The sequence below is a fragment of the Saccopteryx bilineata genome, chromosome 7 (assembly GCF_036850765.1).
Source record: "Saccopteryx bilineata isolate mSacBil1 chromosome 7, mSacBil1_pri_phased_curated, whole genome shotgun sequence".
NCBI lineage: Eukaryota > Metazoa > Chordata > Mammalia > Chiroptera > Emballonuridae > Saccopteryx > Saccopteryx bilineata.
The window spans coordinates 64,098,373-64,112,301 of NC_089496.1; the positions used below are offsets into that span (position 1 = coordinate 64,098,373).

Here is a 13,929-nt window from a genome sequence, read left to right on the forward strand (position 1 = left end):
GAAGACAGTGAGTGGGGACAGCCAAACAGGTTTCAGATATCAAATAATATTTTAATTTCTGAATACTTTCAAATTTTCCTTGGAATATAACACACAAAGACTCGACCAAACAGTTCAGTTATTATAACTTTTACAGTATACAGAAATGTTGCACTTAAAAAAAAAAAAAACCTTCAGTTTTTTTTTAAAACACAAACTGTAAACTCTAAGATACTGAATCAATCACATTACCTATAAGTGCCAACAGCGTTATTTTGTCATGCTGATTTCAATGGTATTTTTTTAAAAAGGGGATATCAACAATTATAATACAAAGGGGTTTGCAAATATACAAACAGATAGAGGATTTTCATAACAATTCAAGAACTAAGCGGGACCCAATTCAAATTACAAAAGTTCATTTTTTTATTCAAAACCTCAGCATGTGTCTTGGACACATTCCTTGGCTACCAATAAATTCCACAGTTCATTCTCTTTCTTAAAATATTTTTAAAAAGCTAGGTTTGTCTTGGTGTCTTTTGGGTGGGGGGCTGGGTTGGGGAAGTTAAGTGTTGTATGTGGTTCCGGCAGTTCTCAAATTAGAGCTCACCTTTAGCTAAAATTTTTGGTCACCACCTATGATAAGTGCGTTTCCATGATCTTTGAGTTGCCTTTTAAAGTTTTATGTCTTCCTATGATATTTTCATGGACTCAGTTTTAATTCTTGCAGAACATATATTTTAAGGATACACAGTTTTTTAAGAAGCCAAGATTATATCAAAACTTATTATAGAACCACAGAATAAACTGGTTTGGAACCAGGAAAGTACAAAAAAAAAAAAAAAACCAGCTAGAGGTACATAGACACAGGACAATTAATAATTTGGAAAAAAAAAAGACTTACTTTCTCCATTCTGCTAATTTTCTCCCAATCTCCTTAAATGCACTTTTAGCAATAGTTTGCAAAAATTTACCAAAAAAAAAAAAAAAGAAAAGAAAAAGACTAATTTCCTTTTTATACAAAAAAAAAAAAAAAAAAAAAAAAAGATAAGTAGCAAGTTGTTCTGACCAACACAGGAGCTTTCTTTCTTTCTTTCTTTTAATGCATTCTGTAAAAGTTCTTTTGACAGTCTTTTTATTTTTTTTTTTTGGAAATTCACAGTCCATTAAATTCTTCCCCTCTCTTCTTTTAGCAAACTTGTAACATCCTTTTATATCCTTTCTTAACAGAAGGAATTTAAGCAAACAAACCAGTCTTTTTGCCTTTTCTTTCTCTCTGCTTTCACTCCCCCTTCTCATTAAAAAAAAAAAAAAAAAGAAAAGAAAAAGAAAAAAAAAATTTTTTTTTTTTTTATTGGATTGCCATATACGGCCAGTTAAAACTGCTGCCGGACAGTAACATATCCCGGATCAGGGTTTCGATGGGGGTTTTACCTACCAAACGGACGAAAAACAATTGCTCTATGACTGAGGAGGAGACGGTGCGCAGGGAAGGAAGCCGCAGCAAAAGCTTCCCGAATCGCGTGGGCTGGTTGGGGTACTGGCTCCGAACGTATTCTTCCAAAGCACACTGGGACTTTTCCTGTAGGCTTTCCACGTGGGCTACGTCAGAGAGACCACAGGCATCTGCAAGAAAGTTAAAAAGAAGAAGAAGAAGAAGAAGAATTCTGTCATCAGATTAACAGGTTAGAAATGGGTCACCGGAGGGGTGTGTGGGGACAGCTGTGTCAAACTGCCCCAACCAAGGAGTTGGGAGGAAATTGCCTTCTAGAACTGAAAACTTTGCAGGGAGGAGGGGGTGGGGGGAGGTGTCAGGATGAGGGGAGCTCGAAGGAGATGGTCCTGGGGTATTTGCTTCAAAATAAAACCCAGCTCGGTGACACTACAGGCTTCTCTCTCCCTGCCTCAGTCTGTGCTCAAGCTCCGTCCCTGGGAGGCCCAACCTGAAGTGCACTGGTTGAAATCTGGCTCGAGTCAGTCGACAGAAAGACAAACAGAAGAAAACCCAAAGTGCCCGGCTGCCCCCCCCCCCATAAAGAGTGAGGCTTAGAATGATCGAGTGGGAAGGGGCACAACCTGGCCCAGGACCCAGGAATGGCGCCCACGACCCAGCCTCAGATTGTCCCCAAAGAGGGCGACTCATTTTTCTCCAGTCTTTGAAACTGATTTAAGTGGCCCTTTAAAACTGATCTTGTCAGTTTAGCCTATTGAAAGGCAGCCATGCAAACTGTGATCTCTCTGTTCATTTGAGCTGTTTCTTTCCCCCCTTTCTTCTCTCTCCCCTTTTTCTCCTACCCGCCTTTATTTATATATTTATTTATTGACTAAAAAAATCAAAACAACAAAAACAAAAACCCCCCACCAAAACCCAGGACCCTCCAAAAAAAAAAAAAAAAAGACCCTCCCCTTCTTATCATCAGGAAAAACACTTTTCTCTTTCTGATATGTAAAAATACAATAAGCGCCTTTGAAAGGAGAGGCTTCTCAGAGAAGGCGGTGCAGGTTGTGACCTGACCTTTCGGGGGCTCCCCAGACAAGACTGAGGCGAACACATACACATTGTGAATCTTAAAACAGGTCTTGGAGAACAGCCACCACTACCTCCACGCCACCCCCACCCTCCCCAGAACCGGGACACATAGGCCATCCTCTCTTTTAGTCTCCAGAACTGTATGGATGTCTGTGGTCGGGCATGAAAAGATCTGTTTGTACTAGACTCCTTCCCTGAGCATCAGCCCTGCGTGCCTTCCTCTGAATCAGATAACAGGGGACCTCGATCCCTTTGTGGGGTGATCTGCAGCCCCCATCAGGCCTCCACATTTTCCAAATCATAATCCATTAGGCTGGGACGGACAGTGTCAGGGTGTTGCCTTCCCTTGCAAGACCAAGGGGAAGGCTAAGAGCTAACAATGATATTGAGAAATTAACAGCCGCCCCCTACGGTCAGGGAGCTCGGGGTGGGTGTACGGGAGTGGGGCAGTGTGGGGCTGTCCGACTTGCACGTTGGCATCAGGCAAACATTCCAGTTATGACAGGTTCCCCCAAGGAAAGTAATCCAGATTCCAGCCTCTGCATACAGCCCCTCCTTGCCCAGATGCTGCCCTTTAATTGATCACCTAAGGACTTTTGAGGGCACTGGTGAGGGGGTTTTATGATAAAAAGCAGCAACGTAGGAAAGACATAGAACCTGCAACAGAGTCAGCTCATGCCTGGAGTCCCCAAACAGCCTTCAAACAATAAGGAAGGGACTGTGGACCTTTGTGTCTGCCACAGGAACTACTCAGCTCTCTCCCAGTGTCCTGATTTCAAGCTGAAAATAAAACCCCAGTAGGTGACTAGGTTCCAAGCCCTCGTACCCACGTCCACATGGCTGGGAGGCTGAACTGGGAAACCCTTTTTCCCTCTCGGCCTTGACGAAGGGGTCAGCTGACAACTAAGAAAGAAGAGGGGGTTCCACCTGCCAGGGCCAGGCTGAGCTCAGCCTGGAGGCAGCCAGAACGCTCAGGCGTGGTCCCGAATGCCAAGCCAGGCACCTTCGAAAATCATTTGGCCTCCAGAGTTAATTAATATTAGATCTATTACTCACACAGGTTAAACTACACGCAAACTAATTAGGTTTCATAATGCAGTCAATGACGGTTTTATATCTCCGGCAACATTCATATCCAGCTCAAGTTGGCAGACACTTTGGGTTGTTTGAAAATTGCCTTAAGTGTTTGCCTAGGCAGGGGAAGCAGGAGCCCAGAGTCTTCCGACCTCTGCAGACACCCTGAAGAGTTATGATGGCCCCTTTCTGCCTCCTGTCCCTCCCTTCCGTGTGGCTCTCTCTCCCCTGTCTTGGCAGCCTGCATTGTTTTCAGTAAGAGTATGATTTTCCAAATGGGTGCCCTCCGGTTGGCTTGGCCTCGAGCTCCAACTCCTACTGAGTTTACAGGCAAACTTTCCCCTGCATCCTGACTCCAGGACAGCCCCAATGCCCAGGGGGCATCTTCCTAGAAGTTAAGGCAAGGGGACAGGGAGAAGTGTGGGGCAGACAAGATTCCACAGGCTCAGCTGGCCCAGAGGGCCAGGGCCACGGGAGGTGAGCAGAAGCTGCACACCCCAGCCTGGCTGAGGGCAACAGGCCCAACAGGCTTCCCTTTGGCCCCCTCTGAGAGTCTGTGTTTCGAAGCATCCTTCCTGCAACCCAGCCTTCCTCTGCACTCCGGGACCTGCCTGTGTGGCCCAGCAGCTATTCCAAGTTCCCATCCAAGTTGCACTCAACAGTTGGGCTTTTCAAGGGGGAAGGCTGGACCCTCGTCTGGGGATGCCTGAGGTGTCTGGGCCCTAACTCCAAGCTAGGAGCCCTTAGGAGAAGGCGAGGTTCCTTCCTACCTGAGGTGAACAGGACTATAGCCTTGAGGCAGCTGTACTCGGCGGAGTCAACGTGCAGGGCCTTGAGCTTCTCCACTTGTTCTTGGAAGATCCGTATGTGGTCCATAAAGGCGACCACCCGGTCGGCGGACATGGGCGAGGCGTGGAGGCCGGCGGCGGCCAGGAGTGGGGCGACGTGGAGGGGCATGGAGCACTGCGCTGCGTTCAGCACGAACAGCTCGCTCCAGGTGAGGCGAAGCAGGGCCACCTGGTCGGTGATCTGCAGGTCAGGGAAGAAGGGGATGTTCCGGGCCCACTCCACGGCGCTGAAGAGCATCCTCGCGGCCAGTTCGCAAATGTTCTCGATGCCCATGATGTTGTTGGGCTGCATGCACTGGCTGCCGAAGCGCGACGTGGGGTAGGGCTCCGCGCGCAGCAACAGAGAAATATATCCGGACAGGTACGAGTGGCAGTTGAGGGGGTCCCCGTTGGTCAGCGCGAACTGCCCGTGGGTCGGCTGGGTGGGCGGCATCCTGCCTCTCTGCACCGCTGTGGGGAGGAAAGAAGACACTCCTTGGTTAACGGACCAGCCTGGGTCCCCAGCGCCCCTGGCAGGGCCTGCCCCAGCGCGACCCCCGCCTGACCCAGACTCCCGCGCACGAACAGGCGGGCCTGCTCCTCCACCCAGGGCCCCTGGGCCAGAGTCCTGGGCGGCGCGGAGGCGGCAGCGATCCTCTCCAACCTCCACCCAGGCCGGCTCTGGAGGCCGCCGCGGCACACTTGCCTCCCAGGCCCGCTCGGGGCTGGGCCGCCGAGCACCCAGAATTGGCCACTTTGTCTCGGGGTCCCCGGCGCGGTGGGCGGGAGGTAGCATTCGGGGGGCATCTTTCTTCTTTACTGCTAAACAGCTGATATTTCTTATTGATTGGAGGAGAGGGAGCGGGAGGGGCGAGTCTAGGGGTGGGGTGGGGAGGGAAAGACGTTTTTTCAAAAAAAAGACACAAGGGCTCACCCAAGACGGCCTGTGGCCACCCCGGAACGACTCTCCCCCCCCACCCCACCCCCAAACTCAGCAGCCCCCAGCCCGGCGGGGCACTCCTGGTGAGAAACGAGCGGAGAGCTGAGATCCGGCGGCAGCCTGATCGCTGTGCTCGGAGGAGGAAGGGAGACAGAGAGCGAGAGGGCGGAGAGAGAGAGGCCGGTCGCACTGCGAGGAAGCCGGCGAGAGGCGGGGAGCAAGCGGCCGGCGCGGCCCCGCAGAGGGCCTGGGAGAGGGCCGGGGGGACCCGGCCAGGCTCGGGCTCGGGCTGTTATCTGACGCCTGACGGAGAGAGATCCGCTCTGCTAGAGACACAAAGAAACCCCGGGGACCGCTCGTCCCAGCCCGGAGCCCGCACCCGGCGCCCGGCGCGCCATTGGCCGAGCCTGGCTCCTCGGGGCTTGGCGAATTTTCTATCACAAAGACCCGACTCGCGCAGAGCGAAAGCAGCCGCCTAGGGCCCGAGCCCACCCTAACCCCGCTCCCTCTCACGCTCTCCTCCTTTCAAAAGTGAAAGGAAAAATGAAAAACCAGAGGAATTTTTTCTCCCCCCCCTTTTTTTTTTTTTTTTTAAAGCAGAATGTTAATCCACGTTGGGTCACAGGCGCGCAGCCCGGGCGGCAGCGTTAATACGGCGAAGTGCATAAAATTGCCATTTGTAATTTGAACCTCCTGTACAAAAAGTACAATCTCAGGTTGGTTTTTTTTTAAAGAGGGTGGGGGCTGGGGAGAGGTGGGGAGGAGGGACATATGTTGAACATGCAGGAGAAACTAGGCGAGAGGAGAGAGAGAAACTGAGAGGAAGGAGAGATGTAAACCGGACTTGAAAACAACAACAACAACAACAACGACAGCGGCAGCAGCAACACCGCCCCATCCTCTGCAGAAAGGCGCACTCGAATGAACTCGCAATCCACGCAAAGAACATGAAACCGGCCCAGAGAGAGAGAGAGAGAGAGAGAGAGAGAGAGAGAGAGAGGAGGAGATCAGGCGGCCAAAGCATGCGGACCAGGGGGCGGGGGCTCTGGGTTCCAGTGCAGAGCTGGCTTCTAGTATCAACCCCCTTTGAGCGGCAGTGGAAGAGCGCACAGAGCTTGGGGACTCCTGGGTCCTGGCCCAGAGCAGGCTAGCCAAACGCACCCCGGGCCCCGGGACCCCAGGCGGGGGGGGGGAGGGGAGAAATGAGAGGCCGATACCTTCCCGTCTCATGCCCACTTTGAGGCACTTTTTGAGGCGGCAGTACTGGCACTGGTTGCGGTGGTGCTGGTCGATGGGACAGTTCCGGTTGGCGCGGCACGTGTAGCTCAGATTCCTCCGCACGCTGCGCTTGAAGAAGCTCTTGCAGCCCTCGCACGTGAACTGGCCGTAGTGCTTGCCGCTCGACTTGTCCCCGCACACCACACACTCGATGTGCTGCTGCTGCTGCTGCTGCTTGTCGCCGCCGGGGCCGCCGGGGCCGCCCTGGCCGCCGGCCGCCGTCTGGGCCGGTGTGCTGGCTGGGCCCCCTTGTCCCGGCGTCTGCGGCGTGTGCGGGGCGCCCGGCGGCGGGCCGGGCACGGGCGGCGCCTGCGAGGCCTGGCTGCCCTGCGAGCCGGGCACCTCGTCCTGGGGGTCGCGCCACGTGCTGACTACCATTGCCATATCTATGGGGGCCGCGTCCGGACTTCCTGCTCCCCTGGCTGCGGGCGGCGGCGGCGGCGGCTCCCGGGTCGCGGGCTCCGGTGCGCCGCCTTTTGTGTGTGCGAGGGCGCGGGAGGGCGCCCCGGGTGGCTCGGGGGGCTGCTTGGTTGAGGTTGGTTAGTTTTTCCTTTTTTGTTTCTGCTTTTGCAAAGTTTTGTCGATGGCTTGTCTGGCCCGGTGTGTTTGTTTTTGTTTGTGTCCCTCGGCTCAGCTTTGTTGGTTTCGGGGGGCTTTCCGCCGGGAGGGGAGGGGTAAGGGCCGGGGGAGAGCGAGTAGGAGCCGAACTGGAGAGAGAGGGAGGGGAGGGAGCGCTGCAAGTCGATTGTCTGGCTTCAAGACAGAAGTAGGAGGCGAAGAAAATCTCTCCAAAGATCTCGCTCGCTCTCACTCTCTCCCTCCCTCTCTCGGTCACTCTCTCGCTCTCAGAGCTGGTGTGCCGAGGAGTTGGAGGAGGAGAAGGAAGAGGAGGAGGAAGAGAAGGAGGAGAGGCGACTGTCCGGGGGCCAAGTCCAGGGCAGCCCACAGTCAGCCATTCAGGAAAGCCATCGAAATCGGGAGGACTAGGAGAGCCGAGGCGCCGGTGGCGGGCGCGCCCAGAGAGCCGGGCAGGCCGGGGCGGAGGCCGGCGGCCCGCGGAGTGGCCGGAGCGCTGCCCGGGTCCGGGGGAATCAGCATGAAAGTGGTCCGCGTCGGGCGCTGCGCGGCGTCGTCCTGGCGCTGGGCCGCCGCCGCCGCCGCCGCCGCCTGCCCCGGGCGCCCGGCGCGCGCCTGGCTCGCTCCGGCCGCCGCCGCCCGCTTGCGCCGGATGGAGGCCGCTCGCCAATCCCTGCGGGTCGCCCGGGCCGCCGCCGCCGGAGCCGCCGCCGCCGAAGCCGCCGGGTCAGGCCCGGAGCCGCCGGGTCTAGCGCCGCCGCCGCCGCTGAAGCCGCTGCTGCCGCTGCTGCCGCCGCCGGAGCCGCTGCTGCTGCTGCTGCCGCCGCCGCCTCACACACATAGGGAAAGAGTCAACTCGCCGGCGGCGGGGGAGAAATGATAAAAGAGAGAGAGGAGGGCAGATCACCACCTAGAAGCACATCCTTCGTGCGCAGAGCGGGGAGAAAAAGACGGAGAGAAAGAATGAAAGAGGGGAAAAAAGGCAGCACGGCAGCCGGAGAGAGGAGGCAACTCGGGCAGAGGAGGAGGAGGAGGAGAAGAAAACACACACGCGCGCACGCACACACACACCGCGGAGAGAAAAGAACAGAGAATCAAAGTGATCAAATATGCTAAAAAGGGGGGCGCGGGAGGGAATGCGATTTATAGGCGCCGGGGCTGGCAGAAGTGCCTTCTCTGCGATCAGCTCACTGAGCTCTCTATATAGTGAACTTTGACACGACTGCTGCAACTTAGCGCACGTTGCCATGGCGACGGCGCGCCTTATAAGGCAGCAGCCGGGGTTGGCCTGGCCATGCGCGCGCGCGCCGCCCCCTCGCCGTCATTGGCCGGAGCGCGGCGGCCCCGCCACCGCGGCCGCGGGCTCAGCTCGGTCCTAGCGCGAGCGTCGTCGCGGCCGCGGCGCTGGGCGCCCGGTGGGGGGGGGGGGGGGGCCGGGGAGGGGGGCGGCTGCGTCCCCAAAGCCGCCGCCGAGCGGGGGATGGGCCCGGAGCAGCCCCGGGCGCGCGGCCCTGGCGCTCTGCGCCGCCCGCACCCCGCACCCGAGGTTTCCGCCCCAGCGGGGAGTGGAGCGCGGCGCGCACACGGAACGCTTCTTAAAGGCTCCGCGAGAGGCTTGGGATGGAATCGAGGACTTCACCGCTCGCAACTTGGCGATGCCGCGAAATCCGCCGCTCGCGCACCACCCGGGACTCCCGGCGCATCCTCGTGCAACACGATGGTCGGGAAGGAGAAAAGTTCCCCGGTTTCCTTGCAGAGGGGTAGCGGTTGGGGGTGGGAAGGTGTCGCGAACCAAGCTTGCGGGAAATTCACCAACGAAAGATTTGGCCAAATCCGGGTGATGGTAGACATCAACTCGGGTCACTTGTTTGGTTTGGTGGCTTTTTTTTTTTTTTTTTTTTTTTTAAGAAGAGAAAAAAGCCATTCAGGGTCTGTGTTTTCCTTGTAGGGTTAACATTTCACAGGTATGTGGCCTGACATTTTAATTGCTCACATAAAGCATCTCGGATGCTGAGAAGCAGAAATAGACTTCATCTCATTGTCATGACGCAATAAAAATAAATTTTCTTCAACTTTATCCTCTCTCGTTGGTTTTGGCTAACTCGCAAGCCAACATCCTGCCACACACCCAGCCATGGTAAGAGGGGAAAAGGGCGATCTGCCTGCTGATGGGCAGCTTCCCAGCCTCCCCTGTAAATAAATACCCCCTGCACGAACATGTAATCGCACATATATGAGGATGCGCATTTGTCAATGTACACAAAGACTTCAGCGACTATGCTTCTAGGTCATAGAACAGTTGAGTACCGACTTCATTGTTCCTCAAGTTTCCTTAAAGCACCCATAGAGGCATTGAAACACACCCAGAGACTCTGCGTCCAGTTGGGAATAATCCCAGTCCAATTCACAAGAACCACACTCCAGCCATAGTGTCTACCCCCAAGAAATACACTGAAGTAAGACCAACTTCAGGGTCTCTTCCATTCGGCTTCATGGGCTAAAATCATCCAGTCGTGTATCTAAATTCCAAGGGGCTGGGTTTTCAACACGAAACATCTAGAATTGCACCCCCCACCCCCACCCCCAGAACACACTATTCCAATGCAGTAACCTTTCTGTTTGATTAGGACAAGTTAATGGATTATGATTATTCCATACTCACAGAACACAATTGTGACTCTGTCATATACACTTTGCACCAAGGGAAAAGAAACTGTCAATTGGTAAGCCAACCAGGTTTATAAACAAAATATTTTTACACAAAACACGCCGAGCTTCAGGAGACATGAACGCGCATAAATAGTAATGAACGACCACAAGACAATATCCTTGATAGTAAAAAAAAAAAAAAAAAAAATCAAGATTTTTTTTTAAAGAAAAAGAAATCACACACAAAACTAGCATATGTAGATTGCATTTTTCATTCAATACCCTTTACACACACAGGCAGAATACAAGGTAGGGACTAAGCGAAGATCTAGGCAGATAGGGGCTAGGTTTTAGGAAAGAAAAAAATCCTTTTTGCTTCATTTGTGAAATTTTAGCTCCCACCCTTCCTGCGCTGAAATCACATATTTCACGAAAGCTGCAGGCGCTGGGATTATCTGAAAGTTGTGAGAAAAAAAAAAAAGACAGAAAAAACAACCTATAGTGGACACTGAACTATCATAAACCTGGTGTGTAATGAGCTTGCCACAGAGCGAAGCCAGGCTGAGAATTTCAGGTTGATCAGAGACACAATATAACTTTCTCCTGAAGAGAAAAAACAGGGAAGGATCCCCCCCCCCCTTTCCTTTCAACTTCTTATGATTTGGGAAATTGCCTCATGATACAAATGTCAGTAGATTAAGGGCCAACTCAGCAGAAGTGTGGCAGAGCTGGGGTTGACACAGGGAAGCTGATGGGCATTGCCATCTCAGTTTAATAGAAGAGAGAATAATTGATTGATAGAGAAATCTTAATCTTGCTTCTGGTACAGGCATTTCCATAGCGAGATCACCTTTGACAAACAGACAGTGGGGGAACATTTTGAGGAAGAAGAGCTTCCCCAGTCCAGTTGGAGATATTTGGTATTTGAAGTTCACTTGGATGACCTCAGATTTAAAATCAAGAATTCGTCAACCATCAGCAACAGCAATGGAGCCTGCTAGGCTCTGAAATCAGAAGTGTTTCACTCTATATTTTAAAGATTCATTCATAGTTACGCAGATGCTATTAAAAAGCAAAAAGTATTAATTTCTGTTAATTTTACTACAAAGGACTACAGTCCAAGAGGAAGAAAAAAAGTATTTTAAAATATCTTCTTTAGAGATGCTCATGTCCATGAACCAGCTCGAAGGCTAACTGATACATAACAATATTTTGTGACCATTAAAAAAAAAAAAAAAGAATCCAGTCTTTTATTGCAGATGTAAATTTATTTTAATGAGAGTGATGGTAAGCTTGAATTTGGCCAAAGAAAGTTGGGGGGGGGGGAATATTTGTCTCACTCTGGGAATCAAAAGAAAAAGAAAGCCACCAGGAATAGGATTTTATTCCAGAAAGGGCTGTAATTCTTCACAGATTAAATCAAGATATGGAGACAGACCCCAGCAAACGCCCGAGTTTAACTCTGAACTCAGTAGAAACCAGCCCTGTCCACCAGGACTCACTTGAATTCCTCCTTTCCCTCAATCTAGTGGGTGTATGTTTTTCTCATCTACCACACTGGAGCTCTATGAATAGGAAAAGGGGCTTCCATTGTGTCCCTCTGAACTTCCAAGTCAATGCAATTTTTAACCACTGGCTTGTGGTACTTTGAAAATCACCAGGGGCTGTCAGAGTTGGGTCCTCTGAAAAATTTACAGGGCTAAATCAGAGCATATGCTGGGAGGGGAAAAAAAAAAATTGCTTAACATTGGAGCAAGTACAGTATCGGTCTGCCCCCTAGTGTAAGAGTGCTCGCTGCCTAAAAATCCAACTTTAAAAGAAAGAAGCTCTTAAAGGGAAACGACTTGAGGCTCACGTAGGCATAGGAGCCCGAAACTTCTGTACATTTTAATCTGAATTAATTCCCCAGGATTTAAAATTAATTGGCTCTGGCTTTGGTTGGACTGGACCCGGATCTCGCCACCTCTCGCATTTCCCCGAGTCACTAGCGGAGAGGTGATGATTTTTTTTTTTTCCTTCCCCTCCTGAACTGGGTTTATGTGCGTCCCTCTCACCCCCTCCTCTCCTTTTCTTTCTCTGTCTCTGTCGTCTCTCTCGCTGGCTGTTTTGTGTTGTGTGTGTGTGTGTGTGTGTGTGTGTGTGTTTTAATGAGGACCCGTTCCCTTGAACGTTCTGGACAGAGCTCAGAATCGCTTCTTAAAAGTGTCAGCCCCGCCGCGTTTGCAATAGACAGCCAAAAGGTACACGTTTGCCTGAAACCCGCAGGCCAGCTCCACCACCCCGCCGGATGGTGAGTACCCTTCGTCGCGATTGTCCCCCTAGCTTAAAGCAGGCGCTCTCCTCGCCTTCCCCGGAGCCGCGGGCCGAGGCGCCTGTCGCAGCTCACTCAGCCTGTCTCCCTCCCTGCCTGGCTGCCTGTCAGTTGCACAAGGTTGCAAAATGCAGCCCGGCGGCCAATCGAACGGTAAATGCTGATACTTAGTGCGAGCCTGGCAAGCCTCTTTGCTAGAGAACCGAGTCATCTATTGCTTGGAGAAACACGCTCGGAGGACTGGTGTGCAGTTTGCTCCTACCGGAGGCAATGAGTGTGAGCAGAGACAGGACGAGGAGAGGGAGGCACCGCGGTCTTTACGCTTCGGTTTTAATCATAATTTGGCAGCTTCGCGATTGTATTTTCCCCCTCACCCCCCCCCCTCCGCCACACACATGTAATAAAATATGGCAATGCATTGAATAGACTGTTCCCCCCTTCCCCGGACCCCTTAAACCACAGACCTAGGCATTTCATACACGTTAGCAGTCCAATTTTTGGTAAGGAAAAAACAAACCCAAGTCATCCCCAAAGCCCACACAGCACAAGAAGAAAAGTGAGAAAGGAGAGAGAGAGAGAGAGAGAGAGAGAGAGAGAGAAAGAAAGAAGGAAAGAAAGAAAGAAAGGAAGGAAGGAAGGAAGGAAGAAAGGAAGGAAGAAAAAAAAATACTGGAAGCAAACATACCAAAACCATATTTGCCTGGTTCAAGGTCCCAAACCGCTTGCATCTTCCTTCTAAAACTGGAATAACTCTCCTTTAGTTTGGCGGGTGAAATAAGCGCTTTGTTGGACCCCTGAAAAGATGTGCCTTTGATAATTAAAGAGACTCTCTTCCTCCGTGTTTATCTAAGCGATTGTGCAAACTGATAAAGGAAAAAAAAAAAAAAAAAAGAAGTAGGCACTAGCCTGCAGGGAAAGGGAAGAAAGGTGAAAGGAGACAGCTCCCAGCTCTGGGAAGCGCCTTCCTCTGTACCAGGCGCCCTCAGCCTCGGTGAAGCTTGCACACTAACTTTAGACAGAGGAGGTTTCAGGGATCTTGTACATAGCTGCTGAGGAATGCAAGCCTCGCCTTTAAGAAAAAAAAAACTCCCCCCCAAACCGTAGGTAGGAGATGTCTGGAGTGATCCTTGTCTCTCATCTCATTCCTTAGAAGGAAGAGTGCGTTGTTACACCTTGTTTGGGGCTGGAAAGACGAGACTTTAAAAAACACCCGTCCAATTGGAGAGGGAAAAAAAAAAAATCTCCCAACTTAATGAGTTTTCGGAGGCTTGGAGCAAACGGCTGAGCCTCAGAGAAAACCGCCAACAGCTCCAGGCGACTGCGAGGCACGGCGACCCCGAGGCACAGCCAGATTCCACTATTTGGGGTTGACAGGGATGGAGGCTAATCTTGAAGCAAGTTGGGAGAAAAAAAAAAAAAACCCAGAGGTGGGAGAGGTGGGGTAGAAGCAGCAGCCTCAGGCTGGCAGCCTGGCTCCCCTCACCCCCAGACCAGAGATAGAACTTGAAATAGAAGGGCAGCGTTTTTTCCTAGGAATCCGTTGGAATCCTCATTTTTCTACTTGCAACTCAAGTTCCTTCAAGTGATTTTTCTCCCCCTTCTCCCCTATAGATTCACACCCTCCTCTCATTTCCAGTCCCCATTCTAGAACTTTCCTAAAGAGGAAACCTGTTCCTTTTTGAGGGGGGAGGGGTTCCTCATTTCCTGTCATCAGATAATGAACACTTCATTCACCCTCCTCCTTTACCCCACCTCCCCCCCCCCA

At 51.9% G+C, this 13,929-nt stretch overlaps 1 protein-coding gene across 3 annotated transcripts; it reads right to left on the minus strand.

The window, feature by feature from the left end:
* Nucleotides 1-469: 469 nt before the first annotated feature.
* On the minus strand, nt 470-13,293 carry NR2F2 (nuclear receptor subfamily 2 group F member 2). Of its 3 annotated transcripts, XM_066240212.1 has the most exons (4): nt 6,568-7,923; nt 5,117-5,286; nt 4,354-4,881; nt 470-1,605 (listed from the first exon to the last, which is right to left on the minus strand). In XM_066240212.1, the coding sequence occupies exons 3-4, from the start codon at nt 4,862-4,864 to the stop codon at nt 1,331-1,333; spliced, it is 786 nt and encodes a 261-aa protein (XP_066096309.1). In that variant the 5' UTR covers nt 4,865-4,881; nt 5,117-5,286; nt 6,568-7,923; the 3' UTR covers nt 470-1,330. The 3 variants fall into 3 exon arrangements, with proteins under 3 accessions (XP_066096309.1, XP_066096311.1, XP_066096310.1); XM_066240214.1 differs by lacking the exons at nt 5,117-5,286; nt 6,568-7,923 and adding an exon at nt 12,850-13,293; XM_066240213.1 differs by lacking the exon at nt 5,117-5,286 and having other exon boundaries at nt 6,568-7,155.
* Nucleotides 13,294-13,929: the final 636 nt, after the last annotated feature.

What these genes read in the sequence shown, in the direction of transcription:
- NR2F2 (XM_066240213.1), bottom strand. Translation starts at nt 7,012, where the DNA reads ATGGCAATGGTAGTCAGCACGTGGCGCGACCCCCAGGACGAGGTGCCC. An exon ending in AGTGGGCATGAGACGGGAAG is followed by an intron (nt 4,882 to 6,567) that starts GTATCGGCCTCT and finishes TCCTCCCCACAG; the next exon opens with CGGTGCAGAGAGGCAGGATG. An exon ending in TATAGTCCTGTTCACCTCAG is followed by an intron (nt 1,606 to 4,353) that starts GTAGGAAGGAAC and finishes ACTTTCTTGCAG; the next exon opens with ATGCCTGTGGTCTCTCTGAC.